The sequence below is a fragment of the Miscanthus floridulus genome, chromosome 9 (genome assembly GCF_019320115.1).
Source record: "Miscanthus floridulus cultivar M001 chromosome 9, ASM1932011v1, whole genome shotgun sequence".
Lineage (NCBI taxonomy): Eukaryota > Viridiplantae > Streptophyta > Magnoliopsida > Poales > Poaceae > Miscanthus > Miscanthus floridulus.
The window spans coordinates 22730342-22748588 of record NC_089588.1 but is presented as its reverse complement, the minus strand read 5'-3'; the positions used below and the strand labels follow the sequence as shown (position 1 = coordinate 22748588).

The 18247-nt window shown below is 41.9% G+C and overlaps 2 protein-coding genes across 2 annotated transcripts; one reads left to right on the top strand and one right to left on the bottom strand.

The window, feature by feature from the left end:
• Positions 1 to 2426: 2426 nt before the first annotated feature.
• Positions 2427 to 6500, bottom strand: LOC136482444 (uncharacterized). The gene is made up of 5 exons (XM_066479655.1): positions 6226 to 6500; positions 6035 to 6136; positions 4101 to 5789; positions 3714 to 3947; positions 2427 to 3437 (listed from the first exon to the last, which is right to left on the bottom strand). The coding sequence occupies exons 1-5, from the start codon at positions 6394 to 6396 to the stop codon at positions 2427 to 2429; spliced, it is 3207 nt and encodes a 1068-aa protein (XP_066335752.1). The 5' UTR covers positions 6397 to 6500.
• Positions 6501 to 8760: 2260 nt separating this feature from the next.
• LOC136481547 (abscisic stress-ripening protein 5-like) lies at positions 8761 to 9673 on the top strand. The gene is made up of 2 exons (XM_066478880.1): positions 8761 to 9099; positions 9214 to 9673. Exons 1-2 carry the CDS (start codon positions 8887 to 8889, stop codon positions 9400 to 9402), a joined length of 402 nt encoding a protein of 133 aa, XP_066334977.1. The 5' UTR covers positions 8761 to 8886; the 3' UTR covers positions 9403 to 9673.
• Positions 9674 to 18247: the final 8574 nt, after the last annotated feature.

Genomic DNA, 18247 nt, shown 5'->3' with positions numbered 1-18247 from the left:
ATCAACATGGAAATAAGTACATGTATATATATACACATAGAATGATACAATATATTTTCTCTCTCTCTCAACACATAGAAATAAGTGCATATGTCTATATCTCTAGATATGCATGTGATACACATAGAATGTCTCTCTAGATACAATTTTCTCTCTCTCTCAACACATGAAAATAAGTACATGTATATATACATATAGAAATAATTAAGTACATATGTATACATATAGAATCTCTCTCTAGATATAATATATATAGAGAGATAGAATATATAATTACTAAATCCAATTAAATAAATCTAACATGAAATTATATAAACTAGTAAGATAATACATTTTAATCTAACATATATCAAAAACTATAATAAAAAACTATCTAAAAAAACTATCTAAATAAAATACTAATTAAATTTTAATACATTTAAATCTAATATATCAAAAACTATCTAAAAATAACTAAAAAACTAACAATAAACTACTAATTAAAATTGAATACATTTTAATCTAACATACAGCCGAGACTTTGTAAAAAAAATCTAAAAAACTTGGCCGATCGAGAGCAGCAGATCAAGATCGAGTTCGACGGAGGCCGTACGGCGTGGGCGCGCGGGAAGCGTCGGCGATGGAGGGTGGGGTCGGGTGCGGCGGCGGAGACGGGATGTGGCGATGCGGGCCTGGAGAATGGCGCGGCCGGGCGGGGGTAGACGACGATGGTGGCGCGGCAGAGACGAGCTCGACGACGGCGGATGGTGCGGCCAGGCGGGGCTGAGCGACGGAGGCGAGATCGAAGATGAACAGAACAGACGTTCGATATATATAGCCCGCGACCCTTTAGTCCCGGCTGGCTGGTGTTACCAACCGGGACTAAAGGTCCAACCCTTTAGTCCCGGTTGGTCTTACCAGCCGGGACTAAATGTCCTTTAGTCCCAGCTCGTGTTGCCAGCCGGGACTAAAGGTATTTTTTGGCGGGCACCGAAATTGCCGCCCACCCTTTAGTCCCGGTTCTTGGTCTGGGCCGCGACTGAAGCCCTGAAAATTTTGCCAACCCGCCAGCGTAATTGGAAAGGCCTGGGATTTTGTTTTTGTTTAATACTAGGTTAATCAATTAATTCCATAGCAACTTCAATACTTTGCAATATTTATTTTAAAAAATACTATTGATTAACTAATTATTTATTGTAAATAGGAAAATTTTGTAACCTAAAGTTTTTAATTTCTTTTATGAATATAGAATATAAATGTTACTAATACTAAGTATTTTGTTAATGCAAAAATATATTTCTAACTTAAAATTAATAAAACTAATATTATTCGATAGGAAATTTATTATCACATTATTGTAACGTCAATGTTTCAATTTTTTCTCAGTTTTTGACCAATATTGACAGGAATTTTTTGTTGAACCTATAAAAATAGAGAAAATGTAGTATTTTTTGTTCTACAACTTTCTCAAATGAAAAAATGGCCTATATAAGGATTGTATATATTGATGAGCTTAACAAACTCGGTATTCAAAACTTTTCAATTTGAGACAATCTAGGGTCCCGAAAACTAGTTTGTAGGCATCGAAATTTAAAAATCACAAATTTAAACCATCCAAACTTTCTCAAATGGAAAGTTGACCAAAACAACAATTGTAGATCTTTTTGAGTTTAACAAACTTGGTATTCAAAACTTTTCAATTTGAAGTCATTTAGAGTTCATAATACTAGAGTCAAAGTGTTGTTTTTTTATTTGACCAAATTTGACTTGGTCAAACTTGTTCAAATGAGACACTAAATGACCTCAGATGAAAAAACTCTGAATACCAAGTTTGATCATCTCAGCAAGATCTACAATTGTTACATAGCTCATTTTCCCATTTGAGAAATTTTTATCAAACACTAGTCACAACTTCTTGAATCTCATATATACTTTCTAAAACTATGTCACACACTAGTGAAATTTGAACTACATTTTGTTCAAGCTTTCTCAAATGAAAAAATGGCCTATATAAGGATTGTATATATTGATGAGCTTAACAAACTCGGTATTCAAAACTTTTCAATTTGAGACAATCTAGGGTCCCGAAAACTAGTTTGTAGGCGTTGAAATTTAAAAATCACAAATTTGAACCGTCCAAACTTTCTCAAATGGAAAGTTGACCAAAACAACAATTGTAGATCTTTTTGAGTTTAACAAACTTGGTATTCAAAACTTTTCAATTTAAAGTCATTTAGAGTTCATAATACTAGAGTCAAAGTGTTGTTTTTTTATTTGACCAAATTTGACTTGGTCAAACTTGCTCAAATGAGACACTAAATGACCTCAGATGAAAAAACCCTGAATACCAAGTTTGATCATCTCAGCAAGATCTACAATTGTGAAGTCATAACATATTACATAATATCCGTCTCTAAAATATAATATATTAAACATGCATCGTTGTATCATGCGGGCACAACAGTGAATTTCTTCTTGACGTATGACCCTTGGTTATGATCTTGTCGTAACCATGGAGTGTCTTCATCATTTAACATGATGCTTGGATCTTTCTTCACTATGAAGGGTGGAATTCGGACATTTCTTTCGTAATCTTCTGACATGTCTGACTTGTCTTCAATTCCCACTATATTTATTTTTCCAGAAAGAATTATGTGGCGCTTTGGCTCATTGATCATTGAGTTGATGTCTTCGTTTTTTCCTCTCTTTGATTTTGTAGACATGTCTTTCACATAGAACACTTGACTCACATCGGCAGCAAGGACGAATGGTTCCTCTTTGTACCCAATATTGTTGAGGTCCACTGTTGTCATTCCATACTCTTTGTCGACTGTTACCCCTCCTCCGGTCAGCTTCACCCATTGGCACCGGAACAAAGGGACTTTAAAATTAGGTGCGTAGTCTAGTTCCCATATCTCTTCTATGCGGCCATAATATGTTTGTATATTCCCATTTGGATCTGTTCCATCTATGCGAACACCACTATTTTGATTGGTGCTCCTTTTATCTTGGGCAACTGTGTAAAATGTATTCCCATTTATCTCATACCCTTGGTACGTGAGGATATGCCACGATGGTTGCCTAGCCAACAAATACAGTTGCTCATCAATATTGTCATCGCCTTGACATTCTTTTCGCAACCAACCACTGAAACTTTCCATGTGCTGACGCCTAATCCAAGCTTCAGTCTTCCATGGAAATTTGGATCGTAAGAACTCCTTATGTATCTCGATGTACGGATGCACCAATGACGAGTTCTGAAGAACTGTGTAGTGTGCTTTATTGAAATAATCGTCTTCCATGCCGATATATGTTTTCTTCCCTAAAGTTCCTTTACCACTGAGTCGCCCCTCGTGTCGTGATTCGGGAACGCCAATCGGGGCAAGGTCAGGAATAAAGTCAACACAGAACTCAATGACCTCCTCTGTTCCATAGCCCTGGGCGATGCTTCCTTCAGGCTTAGAACGGACTTTCACATATTTCTTCAAGACTCCCATAAACCTCTCGAAGGGGAACATGTTATGTAAGAACATAGGTCCAAGAATACTAATCTCCTTCACCAAATGAACTAGGAGGTGTGTCATGATATTAAAGAAGGATGGTGGAAACACCAACTCAAAGCTGACAAGATATTGAACCACATCATTCTGTAGAGTAGCTAGTTCCACTGGATTGATTGCCTTCTGAGAAATTGCATTGAGGAATGCACATAGCTTCACGGTGGCTAGACGTACATGTGGAGGTAGAATTCCTCTTAAAGCAACTGGAAGCAATTGCGTCATAAGCACGTGGCAGTCATGGGACTTTAAGTTTAGGAATTTCTTATCTGGCACATTTATTATACCCTTTATATTGGAGGAGAATCCCGATGGGACCTTGATGCTGCTTAGACATTCGAACATGCTGTCCCTCTCTTCTTTGCTAAGCGTGTAGCTAGCAGGACTTAAGTAATGACGTCCATCATCTGTCTTCTTTGGATGAAGGTTGTCTCGTTCTTTCATGCCCTGCAAGTCATGGCGTGCTTCAAGTGAATCCTTTGGCTTCCCGTACACACCCATGAATCCTAACAGGTTCACACAAAGATTCTTTGTTAGGTGCATCACGTCGATTGCGTTGCGGACCTCTAGGACTTGCCAATAGGGTAGCTCCCAAAAGATGGACTTCTTCTTCCACATGGGTGCGTGTCCCTTAGCATCTTTGGGAATAGATTCACTGCCTTGTCCCTTTCCAAATACTACTTTCACATCCTTGACCATTGCGAGTACATCTTCCCCGGTTCGGTTATGAGGCTTCTTCCGATGGTCTGGCTTACCTTTAAAATGCTTCCCTTTCTTTCTTACTTGGTGATTCAACGGAAGGAATCGACGATGGCCAAGGTACACGACCTTTCGACATCTTTTCAAATATATACTGTCAAGGTCATCAAAACAATGTGTGCATGCATTATATCCTTTGTTTGTCTGACCTGAAAGATTACTTAAAGCAGGCCAATCATTGATTGTTACGAACAACATTGCTCGTAGGTCAAAGTGTTCTTGTTTGTACTCATCCCAGACACGTACACCTGGTTTGTTCCATAAAACTAGAAGTTCTTCAACTAATGGCTTCAGATAGACATCAATATCGTTGCCAGGTTGCCTCGGACCTTGGATGAGGATCGGCATCATAATGAACTTCCGCTTCATGCATAACCATGGAGGAAGGTTGTAGATACATAGAGTAACTGGCCAAGTGCTATGACTAGTGCTTTGCTCTCCAAAAGGATTCATACCATCTGTACTTAAGGCGAACCTTAAGTTTCTAGCCTCATTTGCAAACTCTGGAAATTCCCTGTCTATCGCTCTCCACTGGGACCCATCAGCTGGGTGTCTCAGCATATTGTCTACCTTACGGTCTTCTTTATACCACCGCAACAACTTTGCATGGTCTTTATTTCTGAACAAATGTTTTAAGCGTGGTATTATAGGAGCATACCACATAACTTTGGCAGAGATTTTCTTTCTAGGACGTTGTTCACCCTCGACGTCACCAGGATCATCGCGCCTGATCTTATACCGCGATGCTTTACATACCGGGCATTCATCCAAATTCTCGTATTCATTGCCATGGTAGAGGATGCAGTCATTAGGACATGCATGTATCTTCTGGATTTTAAATCCCAATGGGCAGACAACCTTTTTTGCTTCGTATGTAGTGGTGGGCAATTCATTTGGCTTCGGAAGCATCTTCTTTATGAGGTTCAATAAATTCCCAAATGCCTTGTCGGATATACCATTCTTTGCCTTCCACTGTAGCAATTCCAGTGTTGTACCCAACTTTTTTTGCCCCTCTTCGGCCGTCGGGTATAGCAACTTCCTATGATCCTCAAGCATGCGCTCGAACTTAACTTTCTCTTTTTCACTTTTCCATTCTTGTTGTGCATCACGAATGGCATCGCCAAGAGCATCACCGAGATCATCTTCTACCGCTACCTCTTCTTCATCTCCCCCCATTGTAGTATCATCAAAGGCACCATACTGAGCAATAATGTCATCAATGTCTAAATCTTCTCCTTCACCTTCTTCCATCATGATCCCGCTTTCTCCATGCTTAGTCCAACATATATAGTTTGACATGAAACCTGACTTAAGCAAATGTGAATGAAGACTCATTGAGCTTGAATATTCCTTTAAATTCTTACATAGGGCACATGGACAGCACATGAAACCATCCCGCTTATTTGCCTCGGCCACACCTAAGAAATAGTGCAAGCCCTCAATAAAGTCTTGGGAGCGGCGATCGGCATTGTATATCCAATGGCGTGACATAATCTGTATTACACGACAAATTATGAAAACCTTGAACATAATTTAGTATTTTATTACACAACATAAATGACACACACACGGTTGATTAATTAACTAAGTCTGGCTACAACATAAGCAATCCCAACTATCACTAAACAAACTAAAACTACAATGCACTTCAGTAACATAATTATTTCGTGATCGTACGCAACTAAAACAGACAAATCATTCTTCTGTTGAATATCAATAAGCTTCTCCTGCTGGCTCACGGCCTCATCAGCAGCAGCCGCTACCTCAAGCGCACCCAAATTCTGCACGTATGTAGCATAATGTTCCTCCCAGTACCAACCATCGCATCCATTGCCCTCCCACTGTAATTAAAGCCAAAAAATATTTAGTCAAAAATATTCAAGAAAAGCAGGTCAATTAGCCATAAAGATAAAATGCGTAAGAAACTCACATCGCGATCCGGGCACTTGTAGAAAACACGACCCTTGTTGGGTCCCTGTCTCTTGACTCGGTACTCCATCACAATCTTCTGCTTACACTTGCCGCAGATAATGAGAGGGAGTTCTGGCCTCAGTCGTTTCGCAACCGAACGAGAGGCCGATGATCCGGTACCAGTTGTCATCTACTTTCTATACTTATTTTTGCAAACTAGTGTAAATTTCATATTTTCTAAAATGATATATTTAAACAAAACTAGTACGGATTTCACATGTTTCAATAAATAACCATCCGTACTAGTTGACCTTGCTTACGTGATCATCTCGGCCAGCATTTCTCCACCGGACGGCACCGTACTTGGCCAAGGAAGAGCTCCGATTCTACGAGAAAGGGAACACGGTCTTCCACGACCGTTGCCGCTCTCCCTCGTAGCATCAAAGTTCCTTCTTGACGTCCGTTACCGCTCGGCAGAGAACATGTTGGCCGAGCTGAACACGGTCCGCAAGTTCAACTAGTACGGATTTTCTATAATTTTCTAACTATTTACTAAGTTTTTCATTTCATGGAAAATTTAATTCTAAAAAAAGGCATGATTTCTAAGTAGTTCATTTCATGGAAAAAATAATTCTAAGTGACCTGCTCGATATCGGTGAGCTCGCGGACGTTTAGGTTGCCGAGGATAGTAACATTTGTAGATGACATTTGTAGGTCTGAAGTTATCAAATATCCATCAAATTATAGCTCAAAAACATGTTTCAATAAATAACCATCCATACTAGTTGACCTTGCTTACGTGATCAACTCGGCGAGCATTTCTCCACCGGACGGCACCGTATTAGGCCAAGGAAGAGCTCCGATTCTACGAGAAAGGGAACACGGTCTTCCACGACCGTTGCCGCTCTCCCTCGTAGAATCAAAGCTCCTCCTTGACGTCCGTTACCGCTCGGCAGAGAACATGCTCGCCGACTTGAACACGGTCCGCAAGTTCAACTAGTACGGATTTTCTACAATTTTCTAACTATTTTCTAAGTTTCTCATTTCATGAACTAATTTAACTTTTGTTTATCCAAACATATATGCAAATCATCATGTGATTTTGAGCTAAAAATGACATATAAAAGCATAATAAAGTCCAACATATAAAGTTACACATGCATCTACATCGCAAAATGAGATAAGCTACTGATAAAACATAAGAGGATTAAGTTTGTTACCTCCAAAATCGAAGAGCAACACCAATGGAGGGGGAGAGAGCAAGAACAACAGCAAGCTGAAAAACAGAGGCAGTGAGTTTGAATGGAATGGCTCGGGATCGGGGAGAAAGAAATGAGCTGAATTATAGGCCGGGATTATTAGTCCCGGTTAGGGATCCAAACCAGGACTAAAGATTAATCTTTATTTCCGGGGCATCACCCAAACCGGGACTAAAAGCTTTAGTCCCGGCTGGTATTACCAGCCGGTTGGTAATACCAGCCGGGACTAAAGGCCCCTGCCCCGCGGACGACCGTTGGGCAGAGACCTTTAGTCCCAGTTGGTATTACCAACCGGGACTAAAGGGTTCTTTAGTCCTGGGGGCAAAAAAATGCCGAGGCTAATGCCAAATTGGGACATCGTTCTAAAATCTGTTCTCTAGTAGTGAATAGGTTATGCCGTGGCTCTCCTGGCATACCACATGGATGCACCCCGACTTCTTACCTAGTAGGCTCGAATCAGGCGAGTTATAAACTTCTACAGCTGGAATCACCAGACACCAAGGCATATAAGCCGTATATACCTGTAGATCTACAACATATACCAGCGCCATATAGTATACACGCAACTTTAAGTTTCTGCCGACAAGATCAGTAGTACTAGCTAGTGTCGTCTCAAATGGGGTAGGCGCTATGTCAATGACAGAATGCTACTCCATCGATCCAGCAACAAGGTCGTTGGGACGCATCGTCCAAAATGAACGAGGCGCCCCGTTAACGGGCTCCAGTGGTGTGGATAAGAATTATTTAAGAAGCTTCCAATTGGTTTATTTGCGTTGGTGAAATTTAGGGACATCACGCGGGATCTGTATGTCATTTCACAGAATGAGAACATTGTAAATGTTGCAATAAAACCCATAAAGGACCTGTCTGTATCCACTAACTAAACTTTAGCTGACTAAATTTAGCTGCTAGGCAACCAAACGGTCCGGCTAAAAGAGCTGGAGGATCCAAACACCCTGGCTAAAGTTTAGCTAGGAGTACTTTTAGCCGACTAAAGTTTAGCTTTTAAAATTTTAGATAGCTAAACTTTAGTTGGGTGGATCCAAAATATTTGTCTTTTTTTTTGTCCTATAGGTACTAAATAAATTACACTTAGAGAGGAACAAACTTTTGCAGCTAGAAGGAACATGTGAGGTAGGTATATACATGCATGCCATAATATGTCCCATCTGCTTCCGTGACTCCAGTAATAACATCGTTATCCTATTCACATGCATGTTTAGTGATGCTAATCCCACCGCCCACTGTGTAATGGCTTGTGGAATCGCCTATAAAACGCCCCCAAGCCAACGATCCTATCCTCACACACAGCCAATTGGTAGCCAAGTGTTGTGTAGTACTATCCCTCCCCCGGTTAAGCCACACTAGCTAGCTAGTATAGCAACCTGCAGCTGACCAGGTAGCTAGCTCGGGCGGCAGCCATGTCGGAGGAGAAGCACCACCACTTCTTGCACCACCACAAGAAGGACGAGGAGCAGCCCACCGGGGAGTACGGGTACTCCGAAACCGTGACTGCCGAGGTGGTGACCACCGGCGAGGACGAGTACGAGAAGTACAAGAAGGAGGAGAAGGAGCACAAGCACAAGCAGCGCCTCGGCGAGGCCGGCGCCATCGCCGCCGGCGCCTTCGCACTTGTACGTATTTATATATATCTCGCTCGTCGTCGTCCACGCAGAAGTACCATCGATGCTTCTTGTATTTGTTCTTCGTGCTGTTCCATGAATTCTTCTTTCCTTCCGTATATGTAGTACGAGAAGCACGAGGCGAAGAAGGACCCCGAGCACGCCCACAGGCACAAGATCACGGAGGAGGTCGCGGCGGCAACGGCCGTCGGCGCCGGCGGCTACGCCTTCCACGAGCACCACGAGAAGAAGAAGGACCACAAGGACGCCGAGGAGGCCAGCGGCGAGAAGAAGCACCACCACCTCTTCGGCTGACCGTACCGGCCGGCGATAGAGCTCCGGCGCACCACCACCTGTTTAATTCTGTATTATGCGTGTTAATTTGACGGTTCACAATAATAGGTCCCTTTCCGGACCTTGCTAATAAGCTGTTGCTTGTGTGAGTGAGACTGAGAAGAAGAGGTGGGGTGGGGCCGGCTGTGCGTCGAGGTGTTCCTGCACTTGCTTCATTTTCTCTGCGTGTATAATTGTGTTGAATAAGTTGGAGTGCTATGATGTGTGGCTCCGTAGCTGAATGCTTGTACTATCAACTCGCCCAACTTTATAAGTTACTAGCAAATGTGCCCTTAATTACATTTAGAACGCACACCTTATATTGCACGGTCACCTAAATTACTTATAGCTCGGAGATTCATGTAAAGGACTCGCGTCATCTGTTCCACTATGTATTAAAATCAAAATCCATATCATTCATGGATGCGCAAACACATGCGGTTCTGACTCGCATGAGCACGGATCATGAGTTCGAGTCCTAGATGATAAGGAGAGACCCTGAGGAGACAAGGAGAGACGCATGGGTATTGTGGGAAGTAAAAAAAGATGGATGAAAGAATCCTTTGGCTTTTCAATATTAGGTAATAAAGATATAGATATAAGATAATAGCTTTGTTCAGGTCCAATTGTCATTCGATCCTAAATATTTGCCTTTTCTTCTGTAATGTAGAGATACATATATATAATATAACTTCTAATCTGGTTCCAAAGTAGAGATAAAAAAATCTTATAGGGAATGATATTTTTGGCCTATGGTGGCCGTGGGTTACTTGAGGAGGACGAGGACATGGAAGGGATTCGGCAAGAGAGCGATATTTGGCTGCCTTTCATCCATGCCACCAACTTCTAATCTGGTTCCAAAGTAGAGATAAAAAAATCTTATAGGGAATGATATTTTTGGCCTATGGTGGCCGTGGGTTACTTGAGGAGGACGAGGACATGGAAGGGATTCGGCAAGAGAGCGATATTTGGCTGCCTTTCATCCATGCCACCGGTCATTCACTACTGGATTCAGGTTGCTGAGTGCCTGAGGCACTCGGTAAAGGTCAAATTGCACTCGGCAAAGCCTTTGCCGAGTGCGGCACTCGGCAAAGAACACACGGTAAAAAATTGATCGGCAAAGCCCTCTTTGCCGGGTGTTCTTTATCGGGCACTCGGCAAAGAAAAGCGACCGTCACGGCGCCGGCCCCGTTGACGGTCGCTTTGCCGAGTGCCAACCCTGCAGACACTCGGCAAAGATTTTTTATTTTTTTTAAAAAAAATTCTTTGCTGAGTGCCCTCTATCCGGCCCTTGGCAAAGATGTTTTATTTTTTTTTCTAAAAATTATTTGCCTAGTGCCCCTGGCCGGCGCTCGACAAAGTTTGAATTTTTTTTTTAAAAAATTTCTTTGCCGAGTGCCCTCTGGCCGGCACTCAACAAAGTTTGATTTTTTTTAAAAAAAAAATTCTCTGCCGAGTACCATGGTCATGGCACTCGGCAAAGCTGGAAAAATGGTTTTCCGAGCGCCCATTTTTCTAGCTTTGCCGAGTGCTGTGACCATGGCACTCGGCAAAGGGGTCCTTTGCCGAGTGCAACACTCGGCAAAGTGACCCAGAACGACAATTTTTAATTTTTTTACATTCCATCATGACAAATAAATTCATATAAACATATATCACATATATATCTCATTCATCACATATATATCTCATCCATCACATATATATCTCATCCATCCACACATCCATCCGCACATATCACATCCATCACAATATATATCACATATATAATAATAAATGCTCAAGTCCATCCAAATAAATCCACAAGTCCATCACAAGTCCATCAAAGTCCACAAGTGCATCGCAAGTATATCACAAGTCCATCACCAAGTGAACAACAAATGAAAAAATACAACGTGCACTCATCTCGGCCACTGCGACTGTGGTGAAGGCCCAGCTCCATCATTCGGAGGTGCATGAGGTGGATTATTCGAACCACCGTCAGATGGAGACTGCACAAAGGAGAAAAGATTGCATGTGAGACAAGATTATTTGGATAGCTAATCTAGGAAGGTAGAGGCCATACAAGCAAAGCACAAGCGAAAGTAAAAAACTTTCATACTCACAGGAGTAGCTGCAGCTGCAGGACGCTGAGGCGGAGGTGGAACCAACAGGTCAGCTGGCAGAGAGAAGCCCACACGTTGCCCAAGCCCTTTTAGGAACTCCGTAATGTCCGTCAGCCTCTGCGCCTGGGCCTGCCGCTCGGCCCGCTCGGCCTCCAGCTGGGCCACCATCCTCTGCTGCCTGGCCTCTAGCTCCTGACGTTGCCTCATTTCTTGTTCCAGCCGGGCCTGCAATATTTCACTCCAATGTTTCAGTAATGCAAAGCTAATTAAGGTGTGTAAAGATCAATGTATGACGAGTAAAACAGGAATAACCTCGAGTGCGTCGACCCGGTGCTGTGCAGCAGTCTGTCGTGTGTGAATGGCCAGGCTCTCGCTCGTGCTCCATGCTCGGATCTAGGAGAGAGAGGGAGTAGAGGCCGTGTCGATGACGCCGTCGCCAAGCCAGAACCGCCCATGCTTCTTGCCTTGCACCGTCCTTATGACGGCTTCTCCATCAAAGTCCTGGGTGCTCGGATCGTGGTCTGGCCCATGGAGCGACCTCGCCACCTCAGTGTACTCACTGATGCGGGAGTGGACGCTCGGGTTCATGTATGCCTCAGGTAGGTCCTCCAGGTTGAAGGAGACGTCGGACGTCGCCTTGCCCTTGTGGGCCATACACCATGCCTGGAAGTCCAAGCAAGCCTGGCCACTATGTGACGCCGACTGCGAGAAAGACAACACGATGATTAGAAATCAGGCAGAACTAAGCGTCACAATAAATAAATGAATTCGCGTACCCATGCTTGTTTGTATCCGGCGAGGCTGTGGCTGCCTTGAAGGTGTGCTGGACCTTGCATCTGCAAACGATGGTCCCAGGCATCCCTGTGCATCTTGAGGTACTCCTTCGTGAACCACCTCTCTACCATCATCACCCAGCACTCGAGATACGCTTGACACCACTAGGGAATCATCTACACGTCATCAAGTATTGGACATATAAGAAGATCAAATTAAACCAACTTAATCTCAAAACGAATCAATATTGATGTTTTTCATTTACCTTAAGGTACTGCTCTCGGGTCAGCTGCATCTCTCTTGCATCTTTCTTGGTTTTCCTCTCTCCAAGCTTCGACCCGTAGTAGGTTACGATGGTCTGGATGCGCACCTCATGATGCATGTCGGTGACGAGTTTTTTACAGGCTTTGGTAGTCACCTGCTCCACCCTAGCCTCAAATCCCTCCTCGCATCTGTAATAAGTCTGCATACAAAAGCGATGTATCCATTCATTATTTAAAGAAAAGTCCAATGAATACGATGTATTGAGCAATGTTGTGCGAGGGAGACTTACCCAAAACTCTGCCTTCACCCACGCCGCCTTGTTAGGGTACTCCACATCGAGGGCGATGGCATAGTGGTCAAACGAGTAGGCCAACTCCGTCTTTGATGCGTACGTGACAATGCCGAGGAAGTGTTGTCTGCACAGAAGACCCAGGATGCCGTTGACTAGCCGTGTGCTACCACCCGACACAACCACCCAGTTCCTGCACAAGTGATTAAGAAAAATTATTAGTTTTTTTCATCATATCATATGAAGTAGTGGTGATAACATATAAAGTTACTTACTTTTGCCCTTCGGGGCGAATCACTGGGCGTTGGTGAGGAAGCGGAACATGTGGGAGGCTCACGGGACCTCGCAAGTAGACACTCGAAGAGGAGTCGGAGGAAGCGGAACCTGTGCCTGCCGCCTCACACTCATCGTCCTCGTGTGGCCCCTCCTCCTCGTCCGTCTACCGAACCAGCTCCTTGTCCGACTCATCCATGGGCGCCACCTCCTCCTCACGCGGCGTGGGAGGAGACGGCCCCCTCCTACGGTTGGCGGTCCTCCTCCTCCTCCTCCTGTCCGATCCCTCCGTCGCCCCCTCCGCCTCCTCCTACAGCCGGCGTGGTCTTTGGTAAATCGAGTTCACGGACCTATGACGGTCGCCCGCCATCTTTGTTCAATCACCTGCAATAAAAAAGAAAAACAAGACATAATTAGAAATATGTGCAAAAATGAACAAAACATAATTACAAAAAAACATAGTAATATGTGTATTAGAAATATATGCAAAAATGAACAAAACATAATTACAAAAAACATAGTATTATATGTATTAGAAATAATCTTCATGATTGAGATTAGCTGGATCATAGGTCTCGTCATCACTATCAACATTGTCCAACTCATCAACACTATCCGAAGGAGGAATGTTGTCTTCATTGTCATTGCCTAAACGTAATCGCTCAAGCATTTGTATGTCCTTCAGATTTCGCACCTCGTCTCCAGCGTCCTCGTCATCATCCCTTTCATTGTCTACTTCCATTCCTATCTCTTCGGTTAAGTCTATGTCAAACCTCCCTTGTAGCCCCTCTTCTTGATAGAACTCTCCATCATATGTGTTTGGGCTGAAGTTATAATCTTCATCGTTTGGGACAGGTAGTTTACCATGTGGCGATACCTTATGCACAATAGACCAACCCTTAAGATGCTCGGCGTCTTTGCACGCGTATGACGTATAATAAACCTGGACGACCTGTTGAGCCACAATGTAGACATCTTTTCCTAGATAGACGGAATCCTGTCAAATCTCGACTAGCCCAAGCTTAGGGGCCCGTCTCGTTACTCCAGGATGAAACCAGTGGCATTTGAATATGACAGGAGTAAGAGGTTTGGAACCATAGAATGATAGTTCGTAGATTTCTTCAATTCTTCCATAATAGTCGAGTCCATTAGTGCCGGGCGTAACAACTCCGCTGTTTGTGGTTTTTTGATTGGGCCAACTCTGCTCGTAGCTTGTTATGTGAAAACGATATCCATTCATGTCATAACTGGTAAATGACTTGACCCTAACGGCATAGCCGTTTGCAACCTATCTCAGCTCGTCACTTATAGGCGCATCCATTTGAACCAACAAATGAAATCGGGGCTCTCTGGTCCTGCACCCTATGAAAGAAGGGTATCATTTTCTTGCAGGGTAGGTTGCCTTGATCCATGCTAGGATTGATGAAGAAATTCCCTGTACCAACGAGAAACAAGGGGGTTGGACGAAGAAACAAGGACATACGGTGAAATGAAACAAGTTCGTTCAGAACTTACCCAATGAATGGCTGCACCTCGACAAGGTTGGTCAACACATATAGCATGATACTGCGCCACTCTTCATTTTTCAATTGCTTAGTGGTCGATGCACTTTCGCTTCCGAGTTGCCCTTGGAATAGGCTGAGGTTCGATTTATTTTCGCCAGCATTGTAACGAGGGGGTGGATTATAAACGCTAGGAAGGTTCTCAGTGTAGTATTTCTCTATGAAGTTTGTCACCTCCTCTAGAATGTATGCCTCTGCAATGGAAGCCTCAATCACTACTAGAAATGTGTTCATCAATGACGATTCAGTTGTGACGCTTACAAATTTCGTCACAGAACAAGCGCTTTCTATGACGAAATTTCTAGCTTCGTCATAAGTAACAAGTGACGGAGCTTTGGCACGAAGAATAATGACGAAAACAAAAGAATCGTCATAAAACAACAAAACTAAATCGTCATAGATCGTTTGGCTCGTGTACCACCTCGAGGACGTGGCGCCGTGGTCCCACCAGCAGGTCCCACCTCGAGGATGTGGCGATGTGGTCCCACCATTGGGTCCCAACCTCGAAGACGTGGCGATGCGGTCCCACCAGCGGGTCTCAGCCTGAGGACGTGGCGGCGAACAAGTGGGGCAGCGTGGCCCACACGGTCCAGGTGGACCTGCATCCTTCTGCCTCCCTTTTTTTGCCAAAAAATAGCGCACGCAGGGAGATTCGAACCCGCGACCTGCTGCTAGACATGTTGGTGCGTTACCACTGGAGCACTCGGCGTTTTGTGATAAAGGCATGCATGTTTTCTATTTGTAAACGTATAACATGATAATTAATGATTTTTTTCCTAAAATTTTCTAAAATCATTCTCTATCAATTTATTTTGTTGGTTTTGTCAATATATACATATGAAAAGTTTGAGCAATTTAAATTTTGAATTTAAAAAAAATGCAACTTCACACAAGATTTTGGTTCCCCAAATGATTTCAGCTGAAAAAGTGATAAATACCAAAGTTGAATAACTCATCAAGATCTACAACTTTTGTATTGGTCATTTCTTCATATGATAAAGTGGTAACGACATTGTTCACAAATGTGACACATCTCTCACAAGGTTTTACAAACTATATGAGACATGTGTAAGATTAGTGAACAATGTGTGCTAAAAATTTGTCAAATGAAGAAATAACCAAAATAAAAGTTGTATATATTCATGAGTTGAACAACTTTGGTATTCATAGCTTTTTATGTTGAAATCAATTTGGGTCTCAAATTTTGGTTCAAACTTGTCGTTTTTCAAAATTTTAAATTTGAAATGTTCAAATTTTGTCAAATGACAAGATGACTAAAATAAAAGTTGTAGATATTAATTAGTTGAACAACTTTGGTATTCATCACTTTTTATCTTGAAATAATTTTGGGTCTCAAATTTTGGTTCGAACTTGTTATTTTTCAAAAATTCCAATTTGACAGGTTCAAATTTTGTCCAATGACAAGATTACTAAAATAAAAGTTGTAGATATTAATAAGTTGAACAACTTTGGTATTCATCACTTTTTATGTTGAAATCATTTTGGGTCTCAAATTTTGGTTCGAACTTGTCATTTTTTAAAATTTCAAATTTGAAAGGTTCAAATTTTGTCAAATGACAAGATGACCAAAATAAAAGTTGTAGATCTTGATGAGTTGAACAACTTTTGTATTCATCACTTTTGCATATGAAATCATTTAGGGTTTGAAAATTTGGTTTGAACTTGTCAAATTTCAAATTTTAAAATGTGTAAAACATTGTCACATCCAAGTTTGATCAAACTTAAATGCTGAAACATGATTTTAGAAATTTTTAGAAAAAAAACCATCACATTTGGAGTTAGTATGAGGGAGAACAACTAGTTACAAAGTTTACCCATAGATTAAAAAGAGAAATCACACTGTTCTAAATGATCCTTACATGATTATAGTGAACAGTGTGATTTCTTTTTTTAATCTGTGGGTCAACTTGGTAACTAGTTTTTCTTCTTCATACTAACTCCAAATCTGATGATTTTTTTCCTAAAATTTTCTAAAATCATTCTCTATCAATTTATTTTGTTGGTTTTGTCAATATATACATATTAAAAGTTTGAGCAATTTAAATTTTGAATTTAAAAAAAAATGCAACTTCAGACAAGATTTTGGTTCCCCAAATGATTACAGCTGAAAAAGTGATAAATACCAAAGTTGAATAACTCATCAAGATCTACAACTTTTGTATTGGTCATTTCTTCATATGATAAAGTGGTAACGACATTGTTCATAAATGTGACACATCTCTCACAAGGTTTTATAAACTATATGAGACATGTGTAATATTAGTGAACAATGTGTGCTAAGAATTTGTCAAATGAGGAAATGACCAAAATAAAAGTTGTAGATATTCATGAGTTGAACAACTTTGGTATTCATCACTTTTTATGTTGAAATCAATTTGGGTCTCAAATTTTGGTTCCAACTTGTCATTTTTCAAAATTTCAAATTTGAAAGGTTCAAATTTTGTCAAATGAAGAAATGACCAAAATAAAAGTTGTAGATATTCATGAGTTGAACAACGTTGGTATTCATCACTTTTTATGTTGAAATCAATTTGGGTCTCAAATTTTGGTTCGAACTTGTCGTTTTTCAAAATTTCAAATTTGAAAGGTTCAAATTTTGTCAAATGACAAGATGACCAAAATAAAAGTTGTAGATAATAATGATCTGAACAACTTTGGTATTCATCACTTTTTATGTTGAAATCATTTTGGGTCTCAAATTTTGGTTCGAACTTATCATTTTTTAAAATTTCAAATTTAAAAGGTTCAAATTTTGTCAAATGATAAGATGACCAAAATAAAAGTTGTAGATCTTCATGACCTCTACAACTTTGATGTTTATCAAATTTTTATTTAAGATCATTTGGTGTCTCAAAATTATTTTAGTAGTTTTGATTTTAATTTTTTAAAATTTTAATTTTTTTCCCATTTGGTGACGGGGGTGCGCAGGGTGGAACGGGTAGGCGCGGGGGGCGCGCAGGGTCGAAAGGGAGGCGCGGGGGTAGGATGCGTGCGGTCGGGAGGGGTAGATGGACTTTAGCAGCTTTTATGAGGGGGCAGAGCCAATTCCAAGCCAAGCCAAGCCCGAACCCACGACCTCCGTTCATTCCGCTCGCGTCTGGAGGCTTTTACCTGTGTACCCTTAAAAAAGATGTCACACTCCTGCGTACCCCTCAAAAGTTGGTCGTCACCTACATGCCCTCGTTCGATCTTTTCTTTTCCCTCACGCCATTCCGTCGGCATTTGCTCCTAACGGTGGGTAACGGCTCTGGAGAATGACTCAGTTGTCCTTGGGCTTGTATGGGCGTCTGAACTTTTTCATTTCCCCTGTGCCATTGCCAGGCCAACGTGGACTCATGATCTGTCTCGTTTAACCGCCTACGTGGACTCATGCTAGAAGAAAACAGGAGACGGAGACCGGTCGACAACAAAAATACCATATTATGTAGCCGGACCAAAACTCCCGAGCCCGAGCGCACCATGGTCACGCGCCTGGCTATGGCTTTGGTGGTCCCCTTCGGGCTACGCATGCATCCATGTATTGATTCAATCCCGCTAAT